At 34.5% G+C, this 20260-nt stretch overlaps 1 protein-coding gene across 1 annotated transcript in view; it reads left to right on the top strand.

Annotated features, from left to right (window-relative positions):
- The window catches only part of LOC111507688 (cdc42 homolog), a 106277-nt gene extending 92074 nt beyond the window's left edge, over positions 1-14203 (top strand). Inside the window, exon 3 of the mRNA XM_023163039.2 lies at positions 11444-14203. Coding sequence (XP_023018807.1) covers positions 11444-11848 — 405 coding nt within the window. The 3' untranslated portion in view covers positions 11849-14203. The remainder of the gene's footprint in view (positions 1-11443) is intronic.
- The last annotated feature ends 6057 nt before the right edge of the window (positions 14204-20260 follow it).

Here is a 20260-nt window from a genome sequence, read left to right as displayed (position 1 = left end):
GTTCCTTATATCTTACTTTAATAGATCTTTTTGTCTGTCCATAATATTTTGCATCGCAGTCCTTGCATTCAATTTCGTAAATTCCAGACTTTTGCGAATTCTCGACTTTGTCTTTTGGACTTCCCAAAAGACACTGTAGTGTATGACTTGTTTCAAAAACCACCTTCATACCTAGTTCCTTGAAAATCTTTCCAAAGTTCCTCGTATATATATATATATATATATATATATATCTGTCTGTCTGTTTAAAATCTGTTTAAAATCTGTTTTTCCGTTAACCAGCTGTCGCACCCCTACGAACAACAACCCTCAGAAGTCGAAACTTGTGCGAGCTGAGGATTAACGAGGTCTTACCTTTTAACGTGTGATTCCTAACACGGGTTGGACGGTAGCAAGTGAAGATCGATCGTTCATACTAGGGCTTGAACCACCGACCAACACGGCAGTCAATTCGAGTGAGTGAACAAAGCACCCACGCCGAACCGCTTGGCTACCGACTGACCAACCGTTATAGGAATTCAAAGTGTCGTGTGAGCATTATTAGAGGATCAATGAAAAATATTTTTGGAAATTCATATCTCATCTCTAGTGAGTTTGGTAATATTTCTACCTATTTCTTATATTCCTGAAGGAAATCTATCAAATAATTTCAAGCTGAGTAGGATATATTCAATTTGTTCCCAATGAATAACATAAAAACATTTCTGAAGTGATTACAGAAAGCAAAGACGTTTCGGAATTCAACAAATGTTTACATGTTGAAATCAAAAAGTGTCTGTCACATATAGAAGCTTTTTATACTTACTGGTGCCTATTTTGGTATTTTATGTATTAGAATTTATTGTCGAAACTATAAGTACCTCTATCTTTCAATAAAATGAATGAACGAATTCGGTCTAAGAGAAAATCAAATTTTATTTAGAGAAAATGCTCTTATTTGAAACAAAATAACATGTATGTGCAAAACAAGAGATGGGCAAATTTGAATCAACGTGGAGAATTTTTCAGTTTAAATTAATATACACTTGCAGAGCTCGGCAAATGTAATAATGCATGCGTGAAAAATTACGGAGCATTGGTATAATTATCGCAAAATGAAGGCAAAATTAAGAGTTGCCGTCAAAGTTCACCACTTTCTCTTCGGTACTACGTATACAACGCGGTACTTACTGATATAGCGGAGCTTAATCCAATTATTTAACTTGCCCATGAAAATATCTTTCAACTGTGGAAGACCCCAGTCTTGTAAATTCTGTTCCATTATGGTAGATACAAAATAATCGGAAAGAAATTGCACTGCCTACAGACACATAAAACACTTCCTCCCCAAATCGCAACACACCAACATCACTTTCCAATACATACTGGTGCGTACACGATGCTTTCAACGGAATTCCCCGCTCCCCTCTCACTTAAGAGGATCATAGGAAGACCAGATCACCACAGGTTTTTTCAAACTAAAATGAATGAAATATTTCTTTAAAAGAAACCCTGTTCATTCTATACAAAATTCCTGTTATTTTCAGTCGATCATAATATAGTTTTGTATGTAGATTCACAAAACTCTTGTTATAAACGAATTGAGTTACTTGAAGGGATACAGTATTAAATTCAAACAAACATTATTTGTTCAGATCAAGTTGATATTACTCTCCATTTGAAACAGTTTATTTTTCCCTTCAAATAGGTGGTGGATTTTGAGATGATATTATATTTTCTTGATTCAAAATAGTTCATCTTCGCAATGATATAATCAAACAAATGATGTCGTTGAAAGGCCAAGAAGTTTGATTTCATTGTTGAAAAAAGTGTGATTTTCTGGTGAAACATGGCGATGTTGGCATAAAGTAATAGTTTTTCCAATAGAGATAAAAATTTCAAAGCAACCTATGATCTTCTTTTAAAAAAATACTTTTTACTGTGCACGTATTTTTTCATTCATTATTGTTTTAAGCTCATTTAAAAAAATATTTGTAACTTTTTAGTTCGATGTTTTTTAAAAGCGTGTTTTAAAGTTTTTTAAACTATATTTATTTTCTATAGTTCAGTTTCGTATGCTATAAGCGAGTTTTTTAGACTTTTTAAACTATATTTATTTTATCTAAACTTTGGGATCATTGTATATTGTTTAGCAAATTTACCATTGATATTTTCCAATTCCGGTGAAGGACCCTTTAAATCAGCTACCAATCCCAAGGAAGGCAGCAGGCGCATAAAGGAGGGTTACAAATAAGGCAGCAGGCGCGCGTGTTAATAAAAAAATACTTCTTTCAAATGAAGAAAGTGAGTTGAAAGTCTGCGCTGTACGTAAGCAATAATGTCTCTAATTCAGTCAAATACAGATCCCGATATCAAATGAAAAGGAGAGTTACAAAGAAACAAACATACATACATACATACAGGTGAAGCTAATAAAAGCGTGTTAAGAAAGTTCTTAATTCTTCAATTTTTCAATTGAACTAAAAACCCCCAGAACATTGAATATTTCAAAGGGGCGAGTTTGTGGTGAATGTTTGAGGTAGTTGGTGAGTATATTGAAAAGCGGCAACATTTGATGGCATATTATTTCAAAAATATCGTGCTTCCACACTTCACTTTGAATGAAAAGAGTCAATTGAGTCTTTCCTCAGCATCATTTTGGTGACAACTGCCGGAAGTGGTACTTATGAAACATGAGAGTGAGATTAAGGGCCTACTTTTGGTTGATATCCTCTTTGATCTTCCTGTCGAAGATGATTACTTAGTCATCGAAACACGTGTTGAGGTGTTGAAATGATGGTTTGGTGTTGGGAAAATCCTCCAGAAATATTGATATCAAACTAATTAACTACGCAACAACATAACATCTTTCGGAAGTGGTCGTGGTAGGTTACCGTTTTAATAATATATGGGCTATTCATACCTTGAACAAATCATGTTTGGGCGTTTGCGGCACATATTACTTCCATGAAAACGATTCGAAATATTTTTTTATTAGGTATCTTCATGTACATAATTCAGATTCAGGTAATATTCACATGTATATATAAATCATTTGATTTGAAACTCGTATATTCGAATATTCGTATTTCAAGGACAGTCCTGTAAGAGGGAAAATCGAAAACGATGAACAGAAAAGTCTTGTAGATATGATATTAATTATGAATCAATGAAGCTGACAGGTGTGTTATGAAACCCGGATAATTTACATTTCTTGTTCAGCCAGACCAGTTACACACTCATATAATGGCATCGTTGAATGGATATTGAAATTCGTTTTGATGATACGCCGACAACTAATGATAACTTTTAAATTGAGTGAGTACAGAGAAAGCGAACAATATCGAAAAGTGAGAAGATAACCGACAAGTCACTGAGGAGAAAAAAGCATGAATGCTTTTCCATGCAATGACAGAAACATTTTTTTAATTGAATAAATGATTCACTTCCTTCTAAAATTCTGTATGGATAACTCATAAATAACCGGCCAACTACATCTTCACTCTTGGGAGGCAAGTAATGACCATTTGAGCTACACATTTTGTTTATAATAGCCGGCATATTTTTTGTACTCTCAAAATTGAAATCAAACCCACAAAACCGAAGTGAGTAAGCTACTGAACTTTCTGAATTTAACTAGTCTGGACTTCCATTGTTTAATATGATTCTAATATGATTCGAAATCTATGAAAGAACAAATAAAACTTTAATGAATAGCTAAAATATCAATTATATACAGTGTATTTCTTCAATGACTCGCTCCCTTGTATTTGATGAACAGGTCAACTCAAAAAATTTAAATTAGGGATAATGGAATTAATGCATGAATACCTTATTTTGAAGTGAAATTGACAGATGAAACTTTCAAGATGGCGACTGGGTGCCATCTGGAAAAAAAAATTAAATGGAAAGGGGGGACACATCTTTTTGAAGCTCCTGACAAATGCTTCACAACCCTGGAATATAATGTCAATATTTTCAACTACTACAAAATGACGGAGCTTTTAATACTTGCCTGAATACATTGACATTTAACTACATAATATGATGTAATAAGTTTGAGGTCAGTTCAGAAGATGCTCGAAATGGTTGCCATGAACTTCTTGACATATGAACAGCCTATCCGATATTTCACGCCGAACATTCGAACACAGTAACGTCAATATCTCTACAAATATTTATTATTCTCTGCTGTATATCCAATATTGAAGCAGGTTCAGTTTCGTACATCTTTAGCTTCAAATAGCCCCAAAAAAGACCAAAGGTGTCAAATCTGGCGAGCGGGCTGGCCATTCTGTAGGACCTCGACGGCCAATCCAACGAAAAATAGTATCCAAATAGTTTCTTACTTGTCTGGAGTAATGTGGTGGTGCTCCATCTTGTTGGAATACAATATCCATATAAATATTCATTAGGATTCGCTTCGACGATTTCAGTGATAAGAGGGTCAATAGTAGTTTCCAGGTCCTGCAATATGGTTTCCCAATATTCCTGCCCTGTTAATTTTTTCTGGATATTGGGTATGTATTTCCCGGAAAACGCGAGGGTTGGTGTCACTTCAATAACGGCAATTTTGTCTGTGAACATTGCCATTTAAAAAAATGTACATTCGTCACTAAAACAAATATTGTGGAGATAGGTAGGATGCCTTGCAATGATTTCGCAGAATTCTGTTCTTCGATCAGGGTCATCTTCAGTTAATTTGTGTACCATTTTAATTTTATATAGATGATACCTATTCCTCTTCAAAAGTCTCCACACAGTAGAAGGAGATACCTCACAAATATTCGCGACGGAATAAGTAGACTGTTCAGGATTTACTACCATCTCACCAATTATTTGCACTTGCTGTTCTTCCGGAATGGACGGATGACCTGGGGTTTTTTTGTTATGTACACTACCGGTAGTTGTGAATTTGGATACAAGTTACCTCAAATCTTTTCTACAGATAGGACGATTCGGGAAACGTTTATTGAAAATCCTTTCGGTCTCGTGAAAGTTACGCGTTGCACCGTAAATAAAAATCGCTTCGATTTTTCCTTTCAATGGACGAGAATTGCCTATTTTAGAGATTTTTGACATGGTACCTTTCTACTAGTAGAACCAAAAACTAAATGAGAATATTCTAACTGAACAATGATGTTCATTGTCGTACTGACATTTTTTGTCGTTTTTGTAAACAAAAATAACTCGACCAACCTTATTGGGTTGTTGGAATTGCCATATGGCAGATAAAAAGGAATATTTCTAGAAACATCGATATTAATGTGCATGGTCTTCAGGAAATTATTGAATGTTGCGCCATTTTGTAGTAGGTGAAGATATTGATTTCATATTCTAGGGTTGTGAAGTATATGTCAGGAGTTTCAAAAAGATGTGTCACAAGACCCCACTTTCCATTTAATTTTTTTTCCAGATGGCGCCCAGTCGCCATCTTGAAAGTTTCATCTGTCAATTTCACTTCAAAATAAAGTATTCATGCATTAATTTCATTATCCCAAATTTCAATTTTTTTAGTTGACCCGTTTAAAAAATAAAATAGGGGTCATTAAAGAAATGCACTGTATTAGCAACAAAACGTGAAATAAAAATACAGTTGAACGAATAAAATAATCAAGATGAAAGATGAAAGTGACTACAGAGTGGAAATAAATAAAAGAGAATTATAAAATCAACATAAAGTTTAAAAAATACAAAAAAATTCAAAAAATATACAAAAAATTAAACAGATTTCAAACCAAGTTACTTCACAACGTTTCGATTGTTGGTATCAACAATTATCTTCGGGTGATGATTGTGGGTACTAAAAATCGAAACGTCGTGAACTAACTTGATTTGATTTTTTTTTCAATTTTTTTATTTCTCTTTTTATTTTTTGAAATCTTGTGCTCATTTTTATTCATCTTTATTTCTTCTCACTCTGTGGTCATGTTCATCTTTTATCTTTATTATTTTATTCGTTTTATTGCAATGGAAGTCGGGACTAGTAGAATTCACCATGAAACATTATCAACCACTTTCAAGCTAAACTTTCTGTTGACATAAAATGAAGAAAATGTTTCATTGATATTGGAATAATTACTCGAATAACTAGTATTTTAAAAAACAGGTTGACATTGTGGATCAGGTTGCAGCACATAATGACATTTCAGTGGTGTTGATTCAAGTTTTGTTTCAGAGACAAAACTAAGGAAATTCCAGGTATCTCTGAGAATCCAAAAGCCAGGATCCAACCAGTTGGATCCACTCAAAAATTTTATTTTCTGCTTTCATTCAAACATGGGAGCTAAAATATATCCTAATATGAAAAAAAACAATAAAATATTTATAAAAAAATTAACAGTGACGTGGCAAAATCCATATTGAAATACCCGAATAAATTATGTGTAGTCATGACTACACAGAAGTTGATAAGAGCAAAAAATCTTCTGGGTCATCTGAAACTCGGATAACATACATCAAATTCTAAAAAAAAACTCCCATATAGGGGGAACCAAACTACCTTTTGATTTTCAAAAAAAATATATCTAGGAATAATTTAGAATATTTAGGGTAATTTATTCGATTTCAAATTCTGGCTTTCTAGACTTCAAAAAACTTTCATTCCTGTTTCCTGTTTCTAAAGGTTTCAATTGCAACTGCGGCAGTGATCTTCAGTGGCGTGATCGCCGCAGTTGCAGTTGAAATGTTTGGAGTATGTAACCAAAGAAGACCATGGCAAAACACGGAAACAACCAAAACATTGACGCCAGCCGTGAAAGTGTACATTCCAACTGTTAATCCTGTACTTATGATGTACTTATGTTATTCCTGTGTCAAATTTCAACTCACATTGGTCAGAAATTTTTACTATTTGAAAACAGTTTTGCATCTTTCAACACTTTGTAGATAATATATCAAATTTGAAAAGTAACATTCCATTATATAGCAGAAACTTAAAATTAGCGATTGATGGTGCAGAAAAAACTACCCTTATACGAATATATTCATATACAAAAACATTTCGCATTCAGAAAAAAATCAGATTGATGTTATATACCAGAATATAATGGATGGATTGGATGGTTGATAGAAGGTTTTATTTTATTAAAATTGATGAGATGAGAGAAAAATTTCTTAGCAATCAATGATAAATACATTATCCTTTGTAAGGAGCAAGTTGAGACTCACTGTATATAGAGGTGGAATTCAACAAATGTGGTGTGTATTATTTCATTCGAAACTAATTGAGATTGATACCCAACCACAGTATTTTCTCTCAGAGTTCCAAAACAATTTCAATAATGATATAATACCAACGGCCACACACATAAGTAAACCTGATTTCAGTATGTAAATCTAAGAAACAACGAATGAAGGAGTTATTTCCGTACCCGTGCAGCCGCAATTAGCTGGATGAGCAATATATGTCTTCAGGTGAATCATAGGTGGTTGCCATTTATGCTGTTCGGTTGGTTTGTTCTTTCAAAAGGAAAGAACAATTTTAGAAGGACCTGAATGGAATAGCCTTGAAACTCAATTTCAGGGTGGTCGGTACGAACTGGACTTAGCAACTGTATTTATAGAACATAATACCGAGTGGTCTAGTTTCATTACCCGCTCTGGTGTGTGAAATGTTATTTAAGAGGCAAGTAAGAGGTTGCGACAGCAAAAATCAGAAATGTGAGCGAGATTTGTTCCAGGAATCATAAAAAGTTCATTTCTCTTTCTGGCGCAGTCATATATTACTTAACTATTCTACTGAAGAACTTTGCAACTTACCGTAAATGAAAAATCATTGAATTATTCCAGAAAAAAAAGCCAAGGAAATATAGCAATGAAAAGGAGATGATACGAAATTACCCTGGTAATTTCTGAATAAAGGTGAAGTATACAGGCTGATTCACGGTGGGTGGCGCATGTGAACCAGACCCCGGATCACTTCGAAAATTCAATGGAAACCATATTCGGACGTAATCTACCCAACTAAAATATTTTCGACAATTAGAAACTTCTATTTTCTTCCATTAGAAAGAAGTAGCAACTTTGATTTTTGAAATGGGACATCATGTATATAATATTATTTTTAGAATCTACAACGATTACCTGACAACTTTTCTTGATATTTCATACACCTGTTACCGTTTTCGAAATAATTTCAATTTTTTCCTTCGGAAATCATGACCTCGAAAAGTGCTGATATCTTTGAGTTGAGGAATACTATGTTACCGAAATTTAGTTTGGAATGGTATTCCCATTCGGTATTTTGTAAGCAGGGCATGATTACTATTTGACAGTAAAGTTGTGACATCCTCTTAATGATATTGATATTTTCGTCACTTCAGAAGTTTCAAATACCTCCAAAACGACAGAACAAAATTATCCAAACGAAGTTCTTATTTTTGGATAGTAGAGAGTTCAACGAAAAGTATCCGAATCTACCGCTAATGAACCTCAAGAAATTTATACATAGAGAGAAATCAAATTTTAACAGCTTTCTGAATTTGTAATAGGGTGTTCCATTTTAAATAATTAACTTTAAGTCACTTTTTCAAGTAAACAAAAAAACTATTTTTTTACCTCCCTGTATTGAAGTAACGGAGATTACGCTGAAGTATGGGAAGCACCCAAGTATCATATAACTCCAAACCAAATTTTGGTACTATGACATTCCTCAGCTCAAAGATATCAGCATTTTAAGGGTCATGATTTCCGAAGAAAAAAATTAAATTAATTCATATTTCGAAAACAGTAACAGATAGGTGTAAGGAAATTTCAGAAAAGTTGTCGGGTAATTGTTGTAGATTTCAAAAATAATATTATATACAGGGTGTTCCATTTGAAAAGTCAAAGTTGCTACGACTTTCTAATGGAAGTGGCAACACCGCAATTTAGAAAGTATATCAGTTGGGTAGAGAATGTCCGAATATACTCTCCATTAAATTTTAAAGGTGATCCGTTATCTGGTTCACCAAAAACGTTTAATGTGCTATCCACCGTGAATCAGCCTGTATAGTTCCTTCATGAATGAATATATAGTGAAATTTGAAACAGAAAATCCATCTAAAATATTATTAACAATTCTGTTCATTATTGAAATGAAAAATGCAGGATTTCTCTCATCTTCCTTCGGAAGAAGATTGGATGAGTATTGCAACGAACCTGAAGCCACCCCTGACCGATATGCCGGCCAGCAAACAAACACATGACGTCACCGCGAAAGTATGCAGTCGACAACCGCCGGTAAAACTCTAGAAACGAACCTACTACAGACTTCTAGAAACGATCGTTACCAATATGTAGGAAGACAGTTAATTCGTTAATTTGTCACAGTATGTTATCGTGTCGTACATTTAATTTAGTATACTGAAAGTCAGACGAGATACTGAAACTTCTTTCAAAGAGGACATGTCTCATGCTGCAAATTAAAAAAGTCTGGTTACTCCTGACCTATTTGGAGAAATGATATAGCAAACAGCATATCCAGAGTTTTAGATACTTTCAAATATCTGAAAAAAGTTAATTATCTCGTGAGAAGTATAATCAGCTACAAGGGTCTCGTTAGTGAAGTAATCAGATTATTTTGTGCAAATTTGAATCAATTTTTAAGAAATGATAACCTTATTGTGAGAGAAAGGTTTTGGCTTTCTACTTCTCCATTTTGATACAAAAAACATGTGGGAATCCTCCGAAGAAAGAAAGTAACTAATCAATTTAAAAAAATAATCCTATGCAAAGATGTGTTGATCATGCAAAGAAGTAACATTCAGACACAAACTGGAAGAGAAAGCCTTCCAGACACAGCTACTTTTATATAAACATCAAATTTTACGAAAGTAAAATACCTTCGAAACAAATACCTTTATATGAACACATAATTATACAAAAAACCCTTTTCTCTATTCAGTTTGTATTCCAAACATTCGTTATAGAATTGAATCAGATATCAATCTCAGGATTCCTACACAGTATAGTAAATGAAAGAGGTAAAACATCACTCACATGGAACACTATCATTCTCATTGAGAAAGTGAAGGTTCACATTTCATACAGCAATTCATTTTTCGCTTCTTCTGTTTATAATATCATTATATCATTATAACGATATGTTCACTTTCAAACAAAAATTTAGATATCTATTGTAAAATTTTCACTCCATATCCCTTCACATTTTTATTGGATGCTTCTGGGCCACAATATCATTTTCTTTTTATTTATTGATCATCTTGGATCATTGAACGAGTAATATGCGACTAGGTATTGGAACGTATCATTTTTTCTCCCACAATGGATTTTTTATTGCATATATGCACATTTTGGTGACCCGTGAATCATAGCTCCCTGTCATCGTGTGACAGGGAGCTATAATCCTATCAATGACCATTTTTGTGCAACAGCAACAATGTTTATAAAAATTTGGATGTGAGTTCTACTGAAGCTCTACTTCAAAGTAAACCTCCTTCTGTTAGAGGTCATTGTATAATGTTTGAATTAATATTTGTACACCCTATATTTACATTGAATTGCTAAATGCCAGTTACGAAACAACGAAAGGTTGTTGTTGTTAATGAAAATCATAAATACTTGAAAGAAAGAAAATAGTTGAATGAAAAATAGTTCTATCGAAAGAGAACAAAATATTTTGGTCCCTCGAGTCGGATTTATATACCAAGAAATGGATGAAATTAGACGGAGCGCGAGAATCGGCGCAGGAATTGATATACATATCAGCGTATTTTCTTTGGTATGAAAACACACGCATAGCTAAACGACCCGATGAGAGACAGAGTTAATCAAACTGTGAGATGAATCTTCACCATGGTGCTAAATCCACTACATCGTTGGCGAGTTGGAGAAATGCGACTACTAAACATTTCAAAAGAACTTCAGGTAGCTGAGATTGAAGCAGAAGAAATCAACGACATTCAAAATCATGGGCTAATGCTTGATGAACTTGAAGATAGTTTAGATGTTCAAAAGGCAACAGAGCAATATCATACGGAATCTGAAGCAGAAAACAAGACTAAAGGTGGGTTTGTTGTAATTGGTGATGACAACTCACCCAGAAACTGCTGGAAAAAGAGTGCGCCCTGCATTAGGGTGTCCGTAGGCATGATACAAAGGAAGTGATAGCTTGTTTAAGGTTGGTTTTTTATTAGTCAAATGCAAAAATTGCAAGTTTCAACGTGGAGTAACCAAAAAACAATGCATTCTTTGAGAGATTTCATAAAAAAATTTTGAAGTGCCCAAAAAACCTGTTGTTTCCTTTTGAACTCCCTATAGCATCAAAATTAGGCGACTTATGACGAAAATAATGTTGACTAAGACTGTCCTGATGATGATAATTTGATTGCCTAAACCCCCTCGTCCCGGACATATTTGTTTAGAACTATTTCGATCTTTCTCACAAAAATCATCATGTGACCGATATTTTCCAATAAGAATGTTCACCAGATAGTCACTAACGATAACAATTTTTTTTTAGGATGAACTGGATCCCCTTCGGCACCTCTGCTACCCTGGCACAGACGTATTCATGCTGTGCTTCTCCATCGTCAAGCCCAATTCGTTTTTCTCAGCGTGCAGCAGATGGGCCGAGGAACTGAACCGACTAGGAGCTGCTGTAGTATTAGTAGGAACTCAAGCGGATCTCACGAGCAACAAAGAAGTCATCAACGAGTTGAGGAAAGTTGGCCAGAGACCCGTGCTGTCTTCAGAGGCGAAAGGATTGGCGGAAAGGCTCAACGCGCCTTATATCGAAACCTCGGCTAAAGCCTGCACTCACCTCAAAGAGGCTTTCGACATGGCCATTGTGATAGCTTTAAAGAGACAAAAGAAGCCTAGGCAGGTGTGGAAGAAGTTCATGTGCTGTGTCCGAGGAATGGATTAACACTACTTGGTAGACTCATTAGTGCGTTTATATTTGTCACAAATGGGTCACTGGGTTGTTTTCTTTTTCTGGCCAATTAGCCACGTCGGGCAGTTATTCTGTGATATATTTTCATTTTCAATGCCCTGTAACTAGTTTATAAGTTTTAGAATGTCTCAATATAATGTATGCATTAAGTCTAGTATGTAAGTAATTTCATGATACAATATAACAGATTTTTCAGTTACTAGGGAGTCTATGAATCAACTAGATGAAGCAAATTTTCACTACATATCACCCGTGTTTGGCAATTGAATGTCTGGAATGCCAGACTTAGATATACTATAATTGAATTTCTGGATTTCGATTCTGTTGAAATATGTATATGCATTTCTAGTTTCAAATATTGTTTTACTATCCGACAGTATATTTTCTTTTTCTTTATTGTACAAAAGTGAATTTGTTTTTAATTATAATAGTCAACAAAAACCCAATTGTGGATAATGAAATAAGGGTCCCTATGAACAAATTCAATTTTGTATTAATGCGTTTTTGTTGAAACAGTCCGTATTCCACTTGGTGAATGAGTTTTTTAAATGTTGTATACAGAAATATCTGCTCTTTTTCAAAGCTGTCAAAGATAATAACAAATTTTTCAGAAATTAGATATCAGCGCAGAATTTGAAAAATACAGAATCTTTAGTATCTTTTAATTCTTTCATGGGCCTAATTTTGTTTTCATAGCTCCCTAAAATCTGAAAAAATAACTTCTGAAGTAAGAATTAATTAAAATATCATATATTTCTTCAGGATAAATCAATGTAGAACTCAGCACTTTTCTATAACTGATTCCAGATTGAAAATAGTGTTTTCAAAAACTTTGCAGTCGTTACTGAACATATTTTTCAATAACTTACAAAAATGTTCCATATTATGGGAATCAGTGAGTATTTTTTCAATATTGGTAAATGTGTCTATTTTTGATTGTATTTTTATTGGGATTCTCACAACAGTACTGCGAAACTTTTTCCTGAAACCACATTCGTTTCAAGCTCTGTCGAGTAAAATCAGAAAGCGGAAAATTTGTTGAAATTCATATTTAACCAACTAATTACCTGAAGTGACGCAAGTGTGACAAATATGTTTAGCTAACGATTAAGATGCAATAGAACAAGTCAATACATTTGTGTCGTTGTGTCACCGTTCTCGATTCTGGCGATTCTTAACACATCTAAAGGAGAATTAAAAACGTTCCACTTGCATGGAGATACAATTGAATGGATGTTGTGGTTGTAGAAAAAAATTAAAGTATTTTGATTTAAAATCTGTCAATGAACTTTAACTGAACTTATTATTTCAGAGTAACAAGCTAAAAGGGGGCAAATCTGTCAGATATAACTTTCACAGAAATGTTCTTAGAGAAATGAGGCTTATAAAGAGCATTTTAAGAACGTCATCTTTCAAAATGTATTCATCCACAAATAAATACACGTTGGATCCCTTTAGTACCTCTATTTGTAAACCTTGAATTGAATTTTTTGAAAAATATTGAATTGTTTCGGAATCATCCTATAATTAAACCTGTATATTTTATCAATTTAGGTTTTTCAATATATGTAATAACTCAGCTTTGTACCTTTACAGTTAAGTTGTAAATTTAAACCAGCCATTAGAAAGTCCTTAATTTATAATATAGCCCCAAAATACTATGACACTAGGTGAAATTTACGACTGAACTTCCAATTCGAAATTGAAAGGGACCATCGATTCATCAAATCTCATGGTTTTTGTCTCTCTTTTTGTATTGCATGTATTGAAATGTGATTAAATGTCATACAATTTTAAAGTTTGTAATGTAACAAAATTCTTCCATTTTGTGATATGTTGGGTAGTGATGTGTAGGCAATATTCGACTCAATACTTTAATTTTTAATGTATTATTTGTTGTAAGGAATTAATAAAAATGGAAAAAATCAAATGTATGAAAAGACATTGCAATAAATAATATATATATATATATATATATATATATATATATATATATATATATATATATTCGAAGTACTTTTGTGAGATTCATACATGAAAATTATTGAAATGTCTGAATCGTTTATGGCACCAAAAACTTTCAGTAGGTATCGATCACTAAAACTTACCATTTGACATAAAACGGGTGTGGTTTCAAAACTGTTCATCATTTTTTGAATTTGATATGAATGAAATTAATGCGGCAATCTGTTGCACATCATTTACTTCAGTATATGTAATGTACATTTAGTTTTATATTCGTGTCAAACATATCGCATTTTTACGTTATTTTATTGTTGAGCAGGGTCTGACCTTGCAAAATCAATAAAAGTATCTATTTATTAAGAACTATTGTTTTGATTTCCCATAATATCACAAATTGTCAATAATGGAAAAGACTGAAGTACCCTTTCAAAAAACGGAAAATAATGTTTCAGAGAAAAAAAACGATATTTCATTCTTGTATGAATGGAGAGTCCTACATAAGTACCTAACGATTTGTATTTATGTTTTGTAAAATTATTACAATGTATTAAAACAACGATAAAAATAAAATAAATACAACAATAAAAATTGATTGGCGCTCCGGGGCGACTTCATTGATTCCAGTGGCGCATTTGCTTTTTCAGCTGCAGGAAAACCCGGAAAAACCTGCAGCACCACATCATCTGAAGATTTTGATCTAACAATGTCCTCTCTCTCATAAAACAAAATGTAGGGTGTCTCCAGAGGCTCCAATAAATTCAATGCTTCGCCAGAACACTTCGTGACACGACTATCGTCAAGCTTAAACCAGTCCGTTTCTTCTTTGACCAAGGCGTAATAATGACCAAATTCAACGCCAGAACCACAGTGAACAATGACTGCATGAATATTATAACAGTGGTCTGCTAGGTTGAAATGTTCATCTATTTCGAACCTTCCAAAGAGTTTCTTGCTTCCGTTAGAGGTTGAGTCTTGTTTGAAAATCATCAGTGTTATTATTAGATTGACTGGTGCCTCAGCTATACTTGTTTCCTTATAACAGTCAGTTAGTTTGGCGCATGTTTGACAATACAGTCGATCATCACCTGTTAAAAATTCCATTTTCAGATGATTTAACAATAAGCTTTGCACGGACTGGTAATTAGTCGTATTAGGAAAAGCTAGATGAAGTTCCAGAAATTCACATAAGTTTTCAGTACTTCTTGAACATTTACCACAAAGTGAACAAGTGAGGATTTTTCCAGCAAAAGATTTACAAACACAAGACGAGATGGGTTGTACGGAATCATTCAGTCCAGAGCGGCTGGGAGTATTGATTTTGCTATTGTTTTGCTCACGAAGAGTATTCAACAAGAACCCCAAGAATTCGGAACAATCCTCTTGTTGTCCTAACGAATATCTAGTGGACTTCAAAGACTCCAAGAAATCGGTTGGAGGGAAAGATGATACCTTCTTACGAAACTGCAGCTGCATGAACAGTTGTTTGAGTTTGATGAATAAATATCAACCATCTGTAATTTTAAAATACTACTTTGTAATATTGTAAGCCATACATGATTAAATTATGTCACACAACATGTTTTTACCGTTGGTAGACTGATGAGGCAAAAGGATTTAATCCAACGCCCTGTAGTATTAGCCAGGGGAGTAGTTGTTTTCCGATAGGTGTCAGTCTATTAACCTACATTAAAACTTTTGGCGGAAATGACATATCTGGAATGAGATTAGTGTGAACAAAACACACCTCAAGATGAAATCACTTGATCTACAGTTTTGGGATTTTTCAAATTCCTATACATCCAAGTCATTAGAAAGAGATAGAAGTAGTATATGAGACTATTTTCAATCAAGTTTCGTTATTTTATATACATGTCATAATATTACGAATATGTATTTATATAATTAGTAATTCAGTCAATAAAAACTATAATTATTATGGTTACCATGTCCTGAACTGTAAATTTAGTTCTTGCAGATTTTTAAGACATCATTCCATTAGTGATCTTATGAAAAGAGCTCTAGCCATTGCATCGGCTTCTTCAGTTATTGAACCCCTTGGTGTCTGTGATACAGTCGTGATGAGTCTATTCCTTGAAAATCTGGAAAACCTCTGTTTTGGAACTTCACTTACGTAGGCACAGTTGCAACTTCACATCTTGCTGCAACATCTAATTCTAGTGATGCAGCTACTATAAATAAAAATTTTGGAAATACTCAGTTTTGTTGAGTTCTTACAGTTTTTTCCTGTTGTAATTGAAACCTTTAGGTGCTCTTGGATCTTGGTAAAATAATGCCAAAATCCTCCGATGACTACAGAGCCTAATCATTTTTATTTCAGAGTTAGTATCGCCATTTAAAGAGGTAATGCCATATCGGTGTTGGGTATTCTTCTGTCTACTCAAAAATTAGATAAAATATATCTGAACCCATTAATTGAAACAAAATTTCCTATGAGTCACCAAAACGGGAGTAAACAAATTAACCATTTCAAGATGTTCTCAAGGCCTAACAACGTGTAAGTCAACAGAAAAGGAATGAAGCATTTACAGATTAGGAAGCATCGAAGAAGAAATTCGTTTAGAACTTATGTTGGGTTAAAAAATATTGGTGATATGTGTTTTATGAACAGTGCAATCAATTGTTCATCAGAAGCTAGATGTTTGATAAAAAATTATTTGAAAATCGTGCCAATGTGAAACATACCTATCAACAAAAGTGTTTCTAGCAGGTTTGGTATTCTCATCAAAGTTCTTGCAGAAATGATCAAAGAACTTTGGTCAGAATGTTTATCGGATAGAGTGGTAAACACCTTTTCCTCAAAGAGCCAGATCCAAACATTTGCCCCTTTATTCATCGAATACGCGCAGCAAGACGCCCAGGAGTTCCTCCGATTTCTTTTGGAAGGTTTACACCAAGACATAAATAGAATCACTGAGAATCCTGAACCAATCTTGCCGGACATTAAAGTTGAATTACTGGAAAGCAAAAAATCGCAAGGTAAACAACTCCAATATTGTGGACGGTTTCGTCGGTCTTCTAAAATCTATCTTGAAATGTGCATACTGTGGACAATCATCGGTAACGTCCAATCAATTCTGATCTAGTGAGTTTATAACTTCTTGGAGTCTTTTACTGAAGAACAAATTCTACATGGAGACGTTACATCGATGTGCAGAGATTGCAGAGAAAAAACGTGTACAAGTTTCCTTTCAATCCATAACTCTCAAGTTCGGGATCTGTATTTACAGAATTTTCGACATTATTGCTTGATCTATTGGCGGGCAGATGGCGCTGTATGTAACCTCCTTGATATTTCTTGATTTATTCGCGGGCAGCTGTACGTGACTGTCGCCATTATTGCTTTATCTATTCGCGGGCAGATGGCGTTGTACGTGACTATCCACATTATTGCTTGATCTATTCGCGGGCAGATGGCACTGAAAGTAACCTCCTTGAAGAAAATCAAAATAAAAAATGGATTTCAAGAAGTATGTGTTAGCGAAATTTTGTACTACAGATGAAATATTTAGATGTTAAAATATTTTCAATTATCCGCGATTTAGTACAGAAAAAGTTTTGAACGAAACGAAAGATACATTTTGAAATCTAATTCGATTATTTGAAAGCAAAACAGAATATGGATTTCAATTCAGTTACCTACTTAAATATTTCATAAATATAGTTTGAAAAACTAAAAAACACGCTTTGATAGCATATGAAACTAAAAAGTAAAAAATAAATATAGTTAAATAAAATTAAAAATACGCTGTGAAGTGTATTTCAGGCCCGCTGGCAAGCTTGGGGCTCTGACAAGGGCTAAAAACTCTGCTACCAGGACCTGAATTTCCTCCAAGGTTTGAGGACCTTGAGTCAGGTAGGTAGGCAAAACAAATGTGTGACTTGGGATATTGGTCTCCTGTGACACATTTCTGGGAGATGTCACCCTATGGCTGCAGGGTACTTTTAACTGTACCTACCAGTAAGGTAACACTCTCCCATTTCAGTCAGATAACCTCTAACTATCCAGGCCGGAATGTGCATCTCCGGAAACGTGAATCATCTTCTCAATGGTTCCAGATGACATACCGAAGAGATTCCAGTTACCTTATGATCGACTTTGAGGTTATTAGATTTTCAAGGTACAAGATTTCCACTTCTATGCCCGCAGTGTATTTGTAAATCTGCTATACCTGACAAGACATTAGATTCAGCTATGTGGAGCTTTTGCGCCTCCAATTCAGATGATTCATCGTGTGAGAATAAGCGTTTGCTGATTTTGCCGAAGGGAGTTCCTTTCCTCTCCTGATACAGATTCTTCGTCTGCCACTAAAGAGGAGGCGATATAAGTCGCTTCCTGTCTGCACCAGCTGCCCTTCTAGGTTTCTTGATATAATAAAGAGTTGAAGAACTGAGTAGCTCCTGCTCTTGATCCATTGTTACAGTTGGGGTCATATATTTGACGACCAAGTCCTCGGTTGACTCAGGGTTGGATTCCATGGTCAATAAAAGGTTCCAAGGGTAGCTGGATAATGGACGTCCAGTATCTCGAAGATTTCGTTTGTCATTTATACTTTCGATATATACGCCTTTTGAGGAGGTGCCACTTAGAACGAATCTTAACCACTAATGGTGGAGACTCGTGGGTGGGGTATTCTATAACTCCCCACTGCAGGGCTCGACAAGCTGTCAACAAAAGACATGTACTAATTAGTACAGGGAATGGAAAGTTGAGAGGAAAAACAGAATGAACCCTTGAGATTAGAATAAAACAATGTAATGTGCTAATACGAGGAGAAGAGGAAAGAGAAAGGGTTTTTAATTGATACGTAAATTGATTTATGTACCTCCACTGTTAATGTATCACTTACAGAGTTGCAGCGATCACACGAATTCTCCATTCACCGTTTTCTAAAGGCTTTCTAGCTCGATATAATTATTAGTTATGTGATGAACACATATCAGGCATAGATCAGTAATAATGGTGTTTTTTCATGGAAGTGAAATTCTCTTGCATCGCGAATTATTACAACGAGATTTTTCGCATGCGCAATAGAATTTTCACGGGTCATGAACAGGTTGAAAGCAGTGAATTCGTATAATTGTTATTGAAAATTGAATGATTCACTGAAAGTATCAAAAAAACTCAAGAGTGTTTTAAATAATTTGATTTTTTAATATACCTAGTGTATTCTACAATTTCAATGAACAATCAAATGAAACAGAATACCAGTTTGAGAAAAAATTCTGTGCACCAAGAATATTGTAATTAGAATTTTTGACAGTTTAATATAAACCTATCCATACATTGCATAATACTTTGTCACACTTGGAATTATCGGGTTAATGTAGACCTAACAATTGACTTCAACAACCTCAGTGCATTTTGCAGTAACGTCCCAGATGAATATTCAATCGTTCTGTTTTAATGTCTAGCGACTCTGCGTTTGTCGGTTCTAACTAGTTAGAGTTGAACGATGATTTCGTGAATATAGAAGACATCTTAATACAGAGTTCCGATACGACTAATGCAAACATGCCTCGAATAAAATTCCCAAACGAGTGTTGCAGCATTTCAACTGAACCGCCGTAACTTTAACAATGAAGAATTCCATGGGAAAGTGGTGCTGCATCTAACTGGACCTATACTTATTATCCATCTGTTGGGAAACTTCCCATCATCAAGATATTTAGTGACACTATCCATGATAATGATAAGACAATTTTCAGACTAAAAACTGGAGTTTTGCATTTTGCATTCAGCTATGATAAAAATTCAACTACTATCAAAACTTTTCACACATTTTTATGAAATTTCACTAGCGAATAAATGGTAGAAAGCAAATATTCATTTCAATTTCAGTTCTGTCATCGCCATATAACCGGTATATGGAGTTGCGGATAGTAAAAATAATATCAATGATGAATCAAAGCCGAAACGGAATATATTGTGGGACTCTCAAGGATACGTTCCCAATTCTCAAGGTAAACAGTAATTTTGTAGTAGATGAATAAGCTTTCATGGTATCTATTCAATTAAAATTCATTGACTTTCAAATTTCTAGTCATTCACACCCATGAGGTCAGTACTACAACCATGCACCAGCAGTACCAGAACCGGTATACTCCACACCATGGTAGTGAACCGACACATACCAATGAACCATCCATACCCTGTTAAAGTACCCAAACCCCTGTACCAGTTCCAGTAAATGTTCCAGTTGAAGTTCCAAAACCATATGCCGTCAAAGTGCATCATGCGGTACCTGTTGAAGTAGGCGTTTCTGTCGAAGTACCCAGGCCGTATCCTGTTGAAGTGACGAGACCGGTTCCGCTGGGGGTGAAAAAAACCAGTCTTTGTGAATGTATACTTTACTCAGGAAATGAAAAAACTATTCCATGACCATAACAATTATTTTTTTA

This window comes from Leptinotarsa decemlineata, unplaced genomic scaffold, assembly GCF_025532065.1.
Source record: "Leptinotarsa decemlineata unplaced genomic scaffold, Ldec_3_MD MMD2_tig00000008_RagTag_RagTag, whole genome shotgun sequence".
NCBI classification, from domain to species: Eukaryota; Metazoa; Arthropoda; class Insecta; order Coleoptera; family Chrysomelidae; genus Leptinotarsa; species Leptinotarsa decemlineata.
This window is presented reverse-complemented; position numbering and strand designations above follow the sequence as displayed.